The 15,090-nt window shown below is 43.6% G+C and overlaps 1 protein-coding gene across 1 annotated transcript; it reads left to right on the top strand.

Annotated features, from left to right (window-relative positions):
* Positions 1-951: 951 nt before the first annotated feature.
* CYP1B1 (cytochrome P450 family 1 subfamily B member 1) lies at positions 952-6,589 on the top strand. The gene is made up of 3 exons (XM_090281169.1): positions 952-1,444; positions 1,876-2,919; positions 5,825-6,589. Exons 2-3 carry the CDS (start codon positions 1,877-1,879, stop codon positions 6,390-6,392), a joined length of 1,611 nt encoding a protein of 536 aa, XP_090137295.1. The 5' UTR covers positions 952-1,444; position 1,876; the 3' UTR covers positions 6,393-6,589.
* The last annotated feature ends 8,501 nt before the right edge of the window (positions 6,590-15,090 follow it).

Below are 15,090 nucleotides of genomic sequence, written 5' to 3'. Positions count from 1 at the left end.
CGGCTGTGCGTGAGCTGCGGAGGGTGGTGGCAGCCAGCACCCAGCCCTCAGCCGCCGCCCCCGTCGCCGCCCCAGCGTGTCAGGTGCCGTGAGAAGCGCCGAGGGATATGACTGGAGCCGACTTTGCAGAAGCGATGCACGCAAGGCACAGCTCCGCACGCAATGGGGAGGCGACAGCAAAGGAACTTTTCAACCCGATAAGTCGCGCGGCGAGTTGCCTCCTCCTCTTCTTTCACCATCTCCCTCCGGGAATCTTCAGAACAACCCACCGTGTCCCCAGTGTCTGCCCCAGCTTGGCTCCGGGCCCAGAGCCCCTTAGGGCCTCGGACGCGGCCAGCACTGCCCCGCGCTCTCCGGTGGGTGGCGCCACCTATAGGAGTTTCTACGCGGGTAATCTCAGGGCCAGCTGCAGCCCGCCAGTGCCGGCGTTTGTGTGCCAAGGACAAGTCGGGGTCCGGGCAGGGGAGCGGCGTCTTTCAGGGATTCTTGATATAGCTGCACGAAGAGAATTTTGCGCGCAAAGGACCTCATTTGAGGGCCATTTGTTTACGAGAACGTTAAGACAGAATAACTAGGGAGGCTGTCGGGCAAACAGCCACCACAAACCGAACTTTCCTCGTTTCCAAACTGACAGGTTTCTTTTCCCGGTTATGGCACTGAAGCATCCCGAGTAGTGTTCTCTCGTGGACCCAAGCTTAAGTCACTGGGAGGGAAGGGAGTTTCGGGGCACGCTCCCATGGAGAGCCCGGCGGGATGGGCAGCTTCTGTTCGGAGTACGCTTCCAGGGAAACCGTGCGGCCATAATTGGGGTGGACTGTGATTAAGAGCGGTTTACGGGTAGACGAAAACTTCAGACTAGTAAAATCACTAGTTATTTTGCCAAGGCCGTCTGGGCTCACGCGAGCCGCCTTGCGTGACCACCTGCGTGCAGCTGCCCAAGCCTCGTGTCTAGTCCAGGCGCGCCCCGCCTACTGGTGCGCCCCGCCCGGTCCAGGTCCAGCTGCCTCCTCCCTCCACACAGACCTTAAAAACGGGTTAGCGCGTTTTGACTCTGGAGTGGCTGTGCAAACGGGCCACGCCTCTGAGACTCCAGTTGTCAGTGCCGCGTGGGGGGCGTGAGAGCTGAGTATTGACTTCACTCATCCATCCCTAACCTAAATCCCCCGGCTGTTAGAAAACCCCGACTCTGCTGAGGTTTCACGTGCAACGGGCTACACGGAGGAATCACCTTCCTCCATCCCTAACCCCATCCAAGCGACCATAGCTCTGACAACGCCTCCAGACCAGAGTGAGTGCTAAGGCCCCCCAGAACTGACAGCAGGTGTCCGGGGAGGGCGTCCAACTTTTTGGAGGCACTCAGGTTGACTTCTTGCCTTCCACAAAGGCCCGTGTCCCTTCTTGGAGCCAACTGTCCCTCGCCGCTGGAAACCGTGCCTCTTCGCAGGTCAGTCTGTCCGCGGAGCCGCCTCCCCGCTGCCTTTTCTGTTGGGTTCTCGCAGATCTCAGATTGGGGCAGGGTGAGGTGGGCTGTGGGGGCAGGGTGATAAGTACTTAGAGGGAACTGATCGCCACCATGTCTATTTGCCCGTGGTGTTGTCCCCGAATTGCAGGAACGGTTATCGGCTGCAGGGGGAAGGGGAGGCTGAATCACAGAGAAGGGAAAACACGCCCCCTCCCCTTTCCTTTGGGGAGTGGGTTCGGGATGAGAAAGAACGTCTTCAGCTGCTTCTTCAGGGAGGCAACCCTGACCTCAGTACCCACGACCTCCCTATCCAACAGCGCATGATGGTAGCCAGAGGCTGGAGGTACGGGCGTGGGGCTCCCGCTCCTTGCTCCACACACCTGAGATTCACGCTTTTCCCCTTCTCTCTCCAGCATGGCCACGAGGCTCAGTCTCGAAGATCCTCTCCTGCCGATCTCGCTGTCTGCCCAACAGACCACGCTCCTGGTGCTCTTCTCGGTGCTGGCCGCCGTGCACGTGGGCCAGTGGCTGCTGAGGCAGTGGCGCCTGCAGCCAGGGTCCGCGCCCCCGGGTCCCTTTGCTTGGCCGCTGATCGGAAACGCAGCGTCTATGGGCCCTGCGCCGCACCTCTCATTCGCGCGCCTGGCGCGGCGCTACGGCGATGTCTTCCAGATCCGACTGGGCAGCTGCCCTGTGGTAGTCCTGAATGGCGAGCGTGCCATCCGCCAGGCCCTGGTACAGCAGGGCGCTACCTTCGCCGACCGGCCGCCCTTCGCCTCTTTCCGCACGGTGTCGAACGGCCGTAGCTTGGCTTTTGGCCAGTACTCCGAGCGCTGGAAGGCTCAGCGGCGCGCGGCTTACAGCACTATGCGCGCCTTTTCATCGCGCCAGCCGCGGAGCCGCCGCGTCCTGGAGGGCCACGTGCTAAGTGAGGCGCGTGAGCTGGTGGAGCTGCTGGTGCGTGGCAGTGCAGGAGGCGCCTTCCTGGACCCGCGGCCTCTGACCGTGGTGGCCGTGGCCAACGTCATGAGCGCCATGTGCTTCGGCTGTCGCTACAGCCACGAGGACGCTGAGTTCCGCGAGCTGCTCAGCCACAACGAGGAGTTCGGGCGCACGGTGGGCGCTGGCAGCCTGGTAGATGTGCTGCCCTGGCTTCAGCGCTTCCCTAACCCTATACGCACCACCTTCCGAAAATTCGAGCAGCTCAATCGCAACTTCAGCAACTTCATCCTCGACAAGTTCCTGAAGCACCGAGAAAGCTTTCGTCCTGGGGCCGATCCCCGCGACCTGATGGACGCCTGCATCCTCTCGGTGGGAAAGGAGGCGGCCGAGAAGTCAGGCGACGGCAGCGCGCGGCTGGACCTAGACTACGTGCCTTCTACCGTCACCGACATCTTCGGCGCCAGCCAAGACACTCTCTCCACCGCGCTGCAGTGGCTGCTCATCTTTTTCACCAGGTAAAGCCTCCGGGAAGCGTGGGTCCGGGCTTCCTTCCCTCCTGTAAAGGGTGGAGTGGGACTAGAATAGGCTGAGGTCGCGACCAACGCTCGGGGAAGTTTGAAGGATTCGCTCCAGGACCCCACCTTTCAATTATGAGACTCGTCCCTGCAATTCAGGAAGGCACTGAAGAGGGCAGAGACACGTGCGTGGGCACACCCCACCCAGAGGAAGCAGGACCTCTCGGCATCTCTGATCTTGTCGTTGCCTCTCCGAGTGGGGACAATTTTGTGAGAACCCCCCGGGAAAAACAAGATGATTTAGGTGCCCGCAGATCAGTCCAGATCTCTTCTTCCCTGGCACAGGAGAAACGTAATTGGAATGATTCCGAAATAAAGGGTAACGCAGTTAACATATTAAATAAACAGAGCAGCGTAATCGACTCTACCAGTCATTCATGCAGATTGGCGGCCTCCTAGCTCCTGCGCTAAAAGCCGGCGGTCGGTCGGGGCTTTGTTCCTGAGCAGAGAAAGTGCTCGGAGGAGGCCGGCCTGGAGGCCCTCAGACTTGGCCCCGGGGGATGGTTAACGTGCGTGGAAGTTTTAGGATGCCGGCCAGGACCAGAGTGTTGTGCTGGATATTGTAAAACCGTCGCGCTAGGAGTAAGAAAAGTAAATGTACTACTGGTAAAGAACCGGAGAAGCAGTCACTTTTTTATAACGCGGAACATCATAGAGAAGGGCAAACAGGTTAACCAGGAGGCCTCTGAGGATCTCTCTGGTCCCTGTGCCCCGTGCGGTTGGTTAGCTGGTCCCCAGTGCCCACCTTGATTAAAGTCTCGGATCTTACGAGGCTCTGGGAATGCACGAATCAAACAACTTCCCAGTACCACTTGCTGCCAGATTTAGCAATTAAGTAAATGTCACATAGGACTTACTTGTACTAAAAGATTAGCCATAGTTTATCTTAACTTCAGATTTAACTGGCGGCCTGTATTTTGTCTGGCAACTCTACGCCCTGGGGCAAGTATGTTGCTCAAGGCAAAAATTGATGGCCCGGGGAGACCAGAAATCCTGGTTGTGACATTTCTTGGCGTACAAGTTAGCGGTGGGGAATGCTGGATTTGCTGGCACCTCACATGTTGAAAGACAAAGGCAATTTCTTATTAGAATCCATGGCAAGACTGCAACTCTTAGGTACTACGGTGTGGCTACTTTCACAAATTGAATTTTTTGTATATTTAAAATCGCTTCTCAGTATTACGACTGTAGAAATGCCTATAAGGGAGGGATAGAAAGCCAATAAAAGAGAAGGCACTAATAGATCATAAAGAAGACATACCATGTAGGTCCTTTGCATGCCCAGAGAAACATGTTATCTTTCCAAACAGACCTTTTTCACTAGAAACTGATTGGGCAGAGAAAGGAAATAAAACAATTTTGGGATCAGTTTCAATTCAACACAGCTGATGAGTACATTTTTCTTCTTTTTAGTGAAAAGACAGTATGATGGGTTGGCACATTACACTACCCGTTTTGGTGCGAGTATATAAGTTTTATCAAATTAAATAAAAGCAATTATGTATTGTCTATGGCTACTTTCACACTATAACTATAGCACAAGGCAGAGTTGAATAACTGGGACAGAGAAGGTTTGTTCCACAAAGCCTAAGTATTTACTATTTGGCCCTTTATGAAAAAGCTTGCAGATCCCTAAAATACGGTGCTAACAAAGCAATTTTTCAAATCACCCATGATTTCACCACAAACATGCTTAAATTTTTTTAGGGTTGCAATAATTATTTACATTTTTTTTACTTCTGACACTTCCACTTACTGTAATGGACATTTCCCCCATCTTTAAACTTTAATTTTAGTAATATTAAAAAAACTTTATTTCATTTTATTGAATGATTGCTAACGTGTCCACTTCAGTAATTTTTGATGGTTACATAATATTTTGCCTTAATAAAATATCACTATATATAGCCATTGCTTGAGTTTTAATGTTGTTGCTTACATTTTAAAAATTTGAGCCATTGTTGTACTTATATATTTTTATACCTGTTATTTCCTGAAAATACATTGCTAGGCATGGATTAGCAGGTTTAAAAAGAGTGGGGAGGGGTTACCCTTATGGATCTTGCTTTGGTGCAAGATTTTGTTGTCCAAAAAGGATTGTGCTAGTTTATATCACCAACAGGGAATAAGTATTACAATTTGTATCATGACCTCATGAACATTGGGAATTGCGTTCACATTTAGAAGATATGTTGCTTTGCCTATCAGTATACCAATTATCTTTTTATAAATGTGAACAGTAGGGAGGTGAGGGGGAAAAAAGGATCTGTTTTAAGAGCTGCATTTTAATTTTGTGGACTCTGGGTGTTTTTGTCTTCGTAGATGCCTTACTCCGTAAAAAAGAAAACATTACAATTATATTGTATGACTGCATTGGCATAAAGATAAATATATTAAAATAATATATTAAAACATTTCCTTTGATCTAAAAGTTTATTTTTTTCCTTTCTGATTAAAAAGAAAGAAAGAAAACATTTTCATGGGCTTCTGAAAAGGATTGTGGGTCCTAAGCACTGTACCCACTTTGTCTAATGGAGAAGTTGGCCTTGTCCATTATCATACTTTCACAGGCTGATAAAACTCGGACAGTTCTTGACTTATGATAGGAAAGAGAGCATTAGCCATGTCAGGCTTATGAGAGGAAATGTAACTATTAATTTATCCATTTTGTAATTTAGTGAGAAATTAAGAAGTTGTTTTAGATTTTGGGGAGGGGGTGGAAATGTTAATTCAGTCACTGATTCAGATAAAGAAACTGGGATTGAAATAAATTGTAATGTGCTTTCTGAAGGAAAGAATGATGAATTTTCCTCACTCTTTTTCTCCTGCATGGAAAATGAAACAGGTACCCTGATGTGCAGGCTCGGGTGCAGGCAGAACTGGATCACATTGTGGGTAGAGACCGTCTGCCCAGCATAGAGGACCAGCCCAAACTGCCCTATGTCATGGCTTTTCTGTATGAGGCCCTGCGCTTCTCCAGCTTTGTGCCTGTCACCATTCCTCATGCCACCACTACCAACACCTCTCTTTTGGGCTACCACATCCCCAAGGACACAGTGGTTTTCGTGAACCAGTGGTCCGTGAATCATGACCCGGTAAAGTGGCCTAACCCGGAGAACTTTGATCCCTCCCGGTTCTTGGACAAGGATGGCTTCATCAACAAGGACCTGACCAGCAGCGTGATGATTTTCTCAGTGGGCAAACGGCGCTGCATCGGGGAAGAGATTTCCAAGGTACAGCTGTTTCTCTTCATTTCCATCCTGGCTCACCAGTGCAATTTCAAGGCCAATCCAGATGAGCCCTCAAAAATGGATTTTAGTTATGGCCTGAGCATTAAACCCAAGTCATTTAAAATCAATGTCACTCTCAGAGAGTCCATGGAGCTTCTGGATAGGGCTGTGCAAACATTCTAAGCTGAGAGAGACTGCCAGTGAGAAGCCAGAGGCAAGATGGAATTTTAGAAGTACTCAAGCTTTGGGGGATGGGGACTCAAATGTTCCAGCTTCTCTGGGCCACTTCCTCAGTTAGCCTGTAAAGTAAGCATAAATCAACAGAGTATTCTCAGATCAGCCCTAGGCTGTGCAGGAGCTTGGGGAAGATTTTTTTTTTTTTTTTTGAGTCAAAGAGTTAAAAGACCCAAGGAATTTTTATACATACATTGAATGCTAGTAATAATTTCTTGAGGGAGTGTTTTTTGGAGATAAAGCACACATGGCCACACATGCAGAACTACCTGATGAAGAGGTACTTCCAATACCATGCCTTCGTGGGTAGGCTCCAAGATTGATGTTCTGAACATCAGCAGAAACCTGTATTAAGCAAAGTTTCAGAATATATTGTTGAATATGCAAAGGCAAATAATTTCAGTGTAAGATATGTGATTGAGGGTGAGAAGGAAAAGATTCAGACTAGAAATTTCCTTCTCACCTTGTCCCTACAGTGGCTTAGTTAGGCTGTGGTGTCTGTGGATAGATTTATCTTTTTGCCTATTGATGGGCTTTCTTTCACTTTTTTCTTTTTCTTTTTTGTGACTCATAATGTCATTTGCTGAAAAGGAAATTAGTAGCAGTTGATTTAGTGATTATAGTGGGTTTCAGTGATTTATTGTGAATTTTAAAATGTAAGTTGTTAAATTGTAAAAAATTCCAAGCTGTATTGGTTGCCAAATTACAGAATTTCAATTATGAGGAACAACTCCCTCACCCACAAAAAAAGATTTACCAGCCCACTAAGCTTTATATCATGTGATTAAAATGCACTAATTTCAGTACTTTGCATAGGTTAAAAAAGTAACCAAATAGTATTCAATATTTATACATATATAATTATTCATAAGCAATAGGTATTAGTTATTTTATTATTAAATAGTATTAATTATTTTGATCAAGAAAAGGTTGAATAATGTGTACCTTTTATAATGTCACAGCAAATTGAAAAGTACAACCAATTCAACTAACTTGGGCTCAAATACAGGAAATTAGTTTAAATCACCTACAAATTTTGACATGAAGACCAAGTTGAAGCGAAGTCTTGTCTCATCTAAAATTCAAATGACAGCTGAAAAATCTAAAAATTGGGTCTGAAGGAGGTCTTCCTTATTACTTTACAATATATTTATTAAAATTATAAATATATAATTAATCTAGTTCATATGTTATAATTCCAAACTCTTGGCATGCTTAAATTTAAATTTAATTTTAAAGACATTCTGATTCTTGAGTTCCAGCTGAAGTTACTGGAAATCTGACCATTAGCCATTGAAAGACAGTTTCCTATGAACAGTGAACAATGCAACAAATTATGTAGATGTTCTCTTTACTAGGAAAGAAGAGGGGAAATTACCATTATAACAGACCTACTTTTTCTTTTAAATGATTAAAAAAAAAAAACACACACAACAACTAGCATTAATGTCAGTGTTTTGGAAAGTCAGAATCAGAAGGTGGTCCTGGAAGGTGGTTCTGAGGACTGGCTTGTGCATCACTGAAGCCAGTCAGATCACTCACGCTGTTTAAGATGGGTGACCCAGTGAGCCATCGCTTTGGTAACTGTGAAACATAAAGCTTGAACAAAATGCATATGTTTAGTTTATGTAAATAATCTGAAAACCTTAAAGAAAGTAATGGAAGATTGCAAGAGTACAAAGTGAAGTTTGAAAGTTTAACTTTCATTGCATGTAAACGTCCAAAGGAAGCTGTACAGTGCCCTAAAAGCTTATAGCTTGTTTTATTAAGCTTTTGGAATCCTATCAAAACTATAAAGGAAGGAGTGTACCATGGTTGTGTGTGTGTGTGTGTGTGTGTGTGGTGGGGGGGGGCGTGGGTGGAAAGAGAAAAGAGTGAAAAAGTGAAAAGGAAGAAAGGTGGTCAAATGTCTCCCCATGCATTCCAAGTTAATTAATTTAAAATATGCATATTTAGAAAAAAGATGTTTTGTGTAGACTTAAAAAAATCCACAACATATTAGATCTATTTTGTAATTTGAAATATTTTATTAGTAAAAATTTCATGTAATTATAAAATCTCATAGCTGTACCTCTTGAATACAAAACTGTTAGTGCCAGTATTTTTAAAGGCACTATAAAGTCAACTACAAATAGAAATGAGGCTTACCAATACATTTAAATTTTTTTTTGGCACTGGCAATTCCAAAATATTATTAGCCCCTCCCCTCACCCTCCCAGCAAGGCTGAGACAGTGACTTGGAGCTACCTTAGCCTACTCATTCTCAGAGATGTGTGGCAGCAAAGTCACCATATACCAATCTGGCTGCCTCCTTCAGTCAATCAGATCCAGATGTGCTATAATCTGTTTTTATGTAGTTTTATGTATATGGGCTCAGTTACTCTGGCACTTTCAGCAATGACAAGGCTGTGCTTATATAGAAAAAAGTAAGGTGGGCGCTTGAAGGTTAGCAGGTTTACTTAATATGTTTATAACCTAGTTGAAGGAAAGCAAAACCAAAAGCAAATAAAAGCAATCAAATTTGGAGGCTATAGTAATCACGTTACTGGCTTAATCAGAAAACCTTATTTTATTTCTGCCAGAGAAAGAATGTATGTACTTGTCACCATTCTAGTCAGAACATCTACTCCAGGTGATTGCAATAAAGTATATCGTTTATTAAATTCTTCGTTCATATATTCAAGCTTTGAGTTTGTAAGAAATTTGGTTTTTCCAAAACAAAAAGATGCCTCAGGTTTGTTTTATGGGTTATCTAAAAGCCTTCATGTCTCAGAACTTAGCCTTTACCTGTGAAATGTTATTACAACCTTAATATTTTCATATTAGATCTATATTAGATCAAATAGTTGCATAGCATTATATATTAACTTGTGTGTGTATTAGCTATGACACCAATGTGTGATAAAAAGGTATTCTTTATTAGATGTTCATAAATCAAGGATTACTTCTTATTTAACCTTTTCTTATTTTTGTATTTTATCATGTATGCTTTTAATATGTATATAGTGACTACGATGCATAGTTGTACCTGAAATAGATTTTGGGGACACAGTGTTAATGTGTAGTTTTTACTGTTTAATATACCATATTAAAAATTCTGTATCAGTAATTACCTGTAATAAAATATCATTACCAAAATAATAAAAATCACTTTCATAATCCTGTTGTGAAGTCTTACTGTATATTGTAGCAAATACAGTCTAATGCTTCTATTCATTTCAACTACTATTTTTAAGTGCTTGAAATAAAATGTTGCATTTTAAATATTTTATTTGGCCATTCCATATTTTAGGTTTCTTGCTTTATTTATTTCTTTTTGAATAGGCTTCCAGCATTCAGTTTTGTACCAAATTCCTGACCTTTCTATTTTTGGATTTGTGAGAACCAATACAGATGTTAAATTTGAATGGCAAAACACAACAACCAGTGTCAAAATTAATGGGAATTAATTTTTAATTTTGAAAGCTTGAATAGATTGAGAATTGAAGACTCTGGCCTTATATTTCTACTTCATCTAAATAATACAGGACACGTTTCCTTTCTCCCTCAACAACACATCAATCTATTCCTTGAGTATTTCATTTATTTCTTTTTTTTTTTACATGAAAGCCTTTATTTCAAATTTAGTTGGTACATTCATTCATTTTTTTTAAGTTATGTGTATCTTAATAAGTGCAATTGATGTCCAATAAAATAGAATGGGTGAGAGTATTTTATAATATACTGTATGGAAATATTTTTCCGCTGACCTGGTGAAAGCCTTGGCTTCACAGGGCCCCTGCTGTGATGCCCCCAGTCTTCTCTGTGCCCCTCACAGATGACAGCACTCTGCAGGGCTAAAGGCCCTTATTTCTTTCAGACTTTAGCTCCCATTATTGTGAAAACAAGAAAAGAAATTGTGAAATAAAATTGCACACCATGTTATTGATACATTGGCTTGAGAACATCACTTTAGCAGCCAAAGGTATGCCTATGAATTGGTTTAAGAGCATATTCACTTATTTCCCAGGTGTACTAACATATCAGGAGGTGTTGTCATTAGAAAACAGTGATGCTGATTTCATCTTTAAGCTATCTGTGGTCTTTGTAAAGGAGGAAAGAGGAAGGACATCTCTAAAATCAGAGAAGGAAAACTCTGACTCCAAAAAACCTCCGCTGCCTTGCGGCATACCTCTTCAGGGGAAAGGCTAAGGGAGTAAACCCCGACAGAAAATCCGGAGCCGGAGTCCCTAAGGCGGTTTGACGTTGTAGTCAACACCGGCAACTCCTGCGGCGCACCTGAAGCCAAGCTGTATCGACTCCGTCTTTCCCTTGGACCCTTCAGCTGCGAAGAGAGGGGGGGTCTGCTGCATGGGCAACAGCAGACCCTCCATATCACCCTGCCCAGGCTCTGTAGCTTCAGCTTCACTGGAGAGGACACTCCAGCGTCATCGCAAGATGTCGATTCAACACGGGAGGAGACAGATACCGTGTCACTCCCGAGTCGGACTGCACAACCATTCTCGGCGGTGCAGATAGACTCTTAAGAAGCTACACCATCGTCTCTCGAGACGGACGGCTGCCAACGACGACTAACATAGGATCTTGGAAATGGTCATAAAGTTTCAGGACAAGTGAAGTAAATATTTTCATAGGAAAAAGTGTACATTTAGAAACATAAGTGTCTGGATTTTTTTTAGAGATGAACTGAGTCCGATGCTGTTGTCTTCCTGCTATATAGCTGGTCACTCCCCAACCTGTCCGTGCTTGGGTATATAGTCTAGTCAGTCTATATTTTAATCCCTGTGATCCTTGGAGTTTCACAAGCAATGTGCCTCCTTTGTTCAGGGCACATTCCATACCACAGTCAGGGATTAAGTGACATTGTGAAGTGGCAGAAAAATTCACAATACTCCTCTCTTCTGAGAAAAGCATCATCAAGTCATTCCCAATGTGGGGGGGTGGTGGTAAAAAAAAAGGTCATGTTTTATCTTACAATCCCCAAACCTTTGTCTTATAATCCATCTGGGTCAGGGATCCAAAGGCCTTCCATAGTTTAGTTGCTTGTGCAGTGGCCTGATTGGAGAACTCTCCCCGAGAGGGCTGTACCACAGTGGGTATAATAGGCTCATGTGACTAATTAGAGCTTCTGCTGCTCTCAGAGACCTTGAGGAGGATGAAAGCTGAAATCACTGGCCAGAAAGAGAAAGAATCAAGGAGTCAATGAAACAAGGATGTTGATTGGAAGCCTGCCTCGGAAAACAGCGTAACTGGAACACCTGGGCCTGGTTTTGGACCACTTGCGATCCATTTCAGTGATGAGAGGCTAAATGAACTAACTAAATATTATACTAAATAACACAGTATTACAAGTATGACAGCACACACCTGACAGCCACTGAAACCCCTTCAGCTTGGCTAAGAGTCTCTCCACAACCCAGAAAAAGCTTCCAGTCTCTTCTTACAATTTTTAATTCTGTTTTCTATTTATTTCTAAAAAATTAAAACAAATTCTACTTTGTTTCTCTCCTCCCTCTCAATTGTTTCTGTCCCCCTCAATAGCACTTAATGTATACTTTTTGTTTTTGTATGTGTTCCAGCAAAATTTGTATTATTGTTTTGTATACATGTGTTTTAATGTGTGCAACTGCTATATGTATCTCTACTGCCACGTGGCCCATGGTATCCATCTATCACATTTTCTCCATTCCCTCTGTTGGGAATGGGCACCCAGGTGGCCTCCAACTTTATGCTGCTAGGAGCATCCTTGTACGTGTTCTTTATAATCACTCCAAACTGAAAACAACCTAAATGTCCTTCAACAGGAGATTGGCTAAACAACTGTGGTATTGGACATCCATACAAGGAAATGATACTGAGCAAAATAAATAAATAAATAAACTATTGATCCATGCAATGACTTGGACGAATTTCAAGGGAATGATATTGAGTAAAAGAAGCGATCCCCAAATAGGTATATGCTCCATGAACCCAGTTATATGGATGACAGTATCTTAAAAACAATACTAAAGTGATACAGAGCAGATCACTGGTTGTCAAGGGTTAGGAGTGGAGGGAAGGTGTGACTCCAAGGCATGATGGAACCTTTTTTTGGAGGGGGGGGTTCTGAATGTGGTGGTGGTTACATGGATCTAGATGTGTGTTAAAATTAATAAAATGGTATATTAAAATAGATTGAAAAAATACTTTCTAAAGGAAAGTTAGTGCAAATGAGCTTACCCAAAGCTGAACTGAGGCTGACAGATAGCAAAGCAGCTGCAGGCAGCTATAGTGACACTGAAAAAAGAAGGTCAAGCCCAGATGTGTGAACCAGGGCCATAGCCTGTGTTGTCTGTGCAGACGGAGGGAGAGGGTGGTACCAGGTCCTCAGGACAAAACAGCATCCCTGGGGATGAACAACAGTAGCCATAGCGATGGGCTGGCACCTGCCACTCGGGCAGTTATAATTCAATGCCACAGTATTTATTGAGCACCTGCTATGTGGCAGTCACTGTTCTGGACACTGAGAATATAACAATGAAAAAGATAACCAGGCCCTGAACTCATTTTTTAAAAAAAAATTGATTATGTTACAATAGTTCCAACTTTTTTCCCCTTTGCTCCCCTCCGCCCAGTACCTCCCTTCCCCCAGCAATTCCACCCTCCTTAGTTCATGTCCATGGGTCATGAATATAAGTTCATTCGTTTCACCCTTTCCTATATTATTCTTTTTATTATTAATTAATTAATTAATTTTTTATAACAATTTCTTTCTCTCAGACTTAAGACCCTTTATAATCATGTAAAGGACAATGGGTGAAGGTCTCAAGCTCCTCTAGCTGCTTCAAGCTGGACATGGTCATCGTCCTACCTACCCTTGGGTACAGAAATCCCTAATAAGAGTGGGCATGTGGAGGGGAGGGTGGCCTTCCCACATGGGGAAGGATTGTTCAGACTCCAGGTCAGTTGGCTGTCCCCGGACAACGGTGTGCTTGGTTTAACAAGCTGGCATCCTTGTTGTATTGTGGGGGCAACAGATTTGACAACAGAGTTAAAAAGCATCATTCAATCCATAATGACTAGATGACAACAGGCAGCAATTAATTTTTCAATGTCCCACATTAGGGAAAAAAAAAGGCTTCTTTGGAGGAATATGTGCAAGGCATGTCACACCTGTCCAAAGCCCTTTTGCCCACTACACTTAGTTTGGGTTGAGGGGAATATTTTAGGTTTCCCCCCCTCTCAGACCTCTAAGCCCTTTCTGTCCAAGCCATTAGGATAGAAAAGGAAAATCAGTTTTAAAGTGAAGCCCACAGACCACTCCATGCTTCACCAACCCAGCCACTTAGTTCAGCCAAACCATTGAGTCTCAGGAGGCAGCAACACAGACAGGATTAAGTGAGGCCTATACATACAATCACTCAGGTAATGAGATTATAGGCTTATGCCCTATGAAAACAGAACACACAAGTTAATTTACACAACATAACCCACAAACCAGTCTCTAAATCTGCAAGACTGTCTTATTGGAAAGACATCCAATTGCAAGGCATTTGACCTTCTTCTTGCCTATAAATGAAGCATCTTTGATGATGTCACAGACCTAGTTTAACTTTCAAATGAAAACAAACTTTAAATTAAAATAAACTTTAAAGACAGTTAACTGCACTACTTAATAGTCTACCACTGAGCAGTATGATTTTCCTTGAATCGCTATTTTTCTCCTTAAGATTACCCTCCTTGTCATTAAAGGGACCACATTAAATCCAGTTTTAATTTATCCTGTTCATTTGCATAAACACAACAAGAGCAGCATATGGTCACATATGAACTTTACATCTGTTTTGCTGGAACTTACACAAGGAAACTTTAGGGTGACTTTCAGTCGGCCCTTCAGGGCACAGGAGCTGAGCCACACACCTGCCATTCAGCCTTGCCTGTAAACACCTGTCTTTTCAAGTCCTTCAGGTTTTCCACTGTGCCTTGAAGTCCCTTCTAGCCATCTTTCAAGAAAGTAACCTTCATTCCTTCCCTGGAAAGATTGCCATGGACTGTACAACCAACCAAGATACCAGGCCTTTTTTCTCATAGGCTTTTATTACCTTTGAAAGTCAATCCCAGTTCCTTAGGGCCTTTTGGTAACAACCAGAGCCCAAGCATGTCTCCTTTAGACATGACATTCCAGTCAAAGCCTTGGTCAACAAAACCTCTATTAACAACTGGTCTTATTAGTTTTATGCAAAGAACCTTATGTCATTAATTACTTCTTCAGAATGCCAAGTTCTGGAGGGATTAGGTAGGGAGAAAATTATACAGTGTGAAGGAAAATCCTTGTCTTTCTAATGTTCACTAATATTGCATTTCCATACTTTACATTTTCTTTTGTTCACTTTTCTACATGTGAAATTTTCTTTTGGGAGGGGGATTTGCTGGCTCATTTATTAATTTATGTTGCTTTCATTTCTTTCCCCCACTAAAAATTTTTGTTTGTTTTTCTATTACAGGTGTCCCACTTTTTCCCTCATTGCTTCTCCGCACCCTGCCCCCCCTTTTTCCCACAGTCAGTTCCTACCCTGTTGTCCATATCCATGGGTCATTTATACCTGTTCTTTGACTAGAAACCCTTCCCCTTTTTACCCCCTTTTTTCCCTCCCTCTTCCCCCCTTGT

The sequence above is a fragment of the Furipterus horrens genome, unplaced genomic scaffold (assembly GCF_987537825.1).
Source record: "Furipterus horrens unplaced genomic scaffold, mFurHor1.1.pri manual_scaffold_6, whole genome shotgun sequence".
Classification (NCBI taxonomy): Eukaryota; Metazoa; Chordata; class Mammalia; order Chiroptera; family Furipteridae; genus Furipterus; species Furipterus horrens.
Note: the sequence above shows the minus strand (reverse complement) of the source record. Positions and strands in the feature narration are given on the sequence as shown.

Excerpts from the sequence above, each read along its gene's own strand:
- CYP1B1 (XM_090281169.1), top strand. The coding sequence starts at position 1,877 with ATGGCCACGAGGCTCAGTCTCGAAGATCCTCTCCTGCCGATCTCGCTG. Across the intron at positions 2,920-5,824 it reads CTGCTCATCTTTTTCACCAG|GTACCCTGATGTGCAGGCTC; the intron begins GTAAAGCCTCCG and ends AAAATGAAACAG.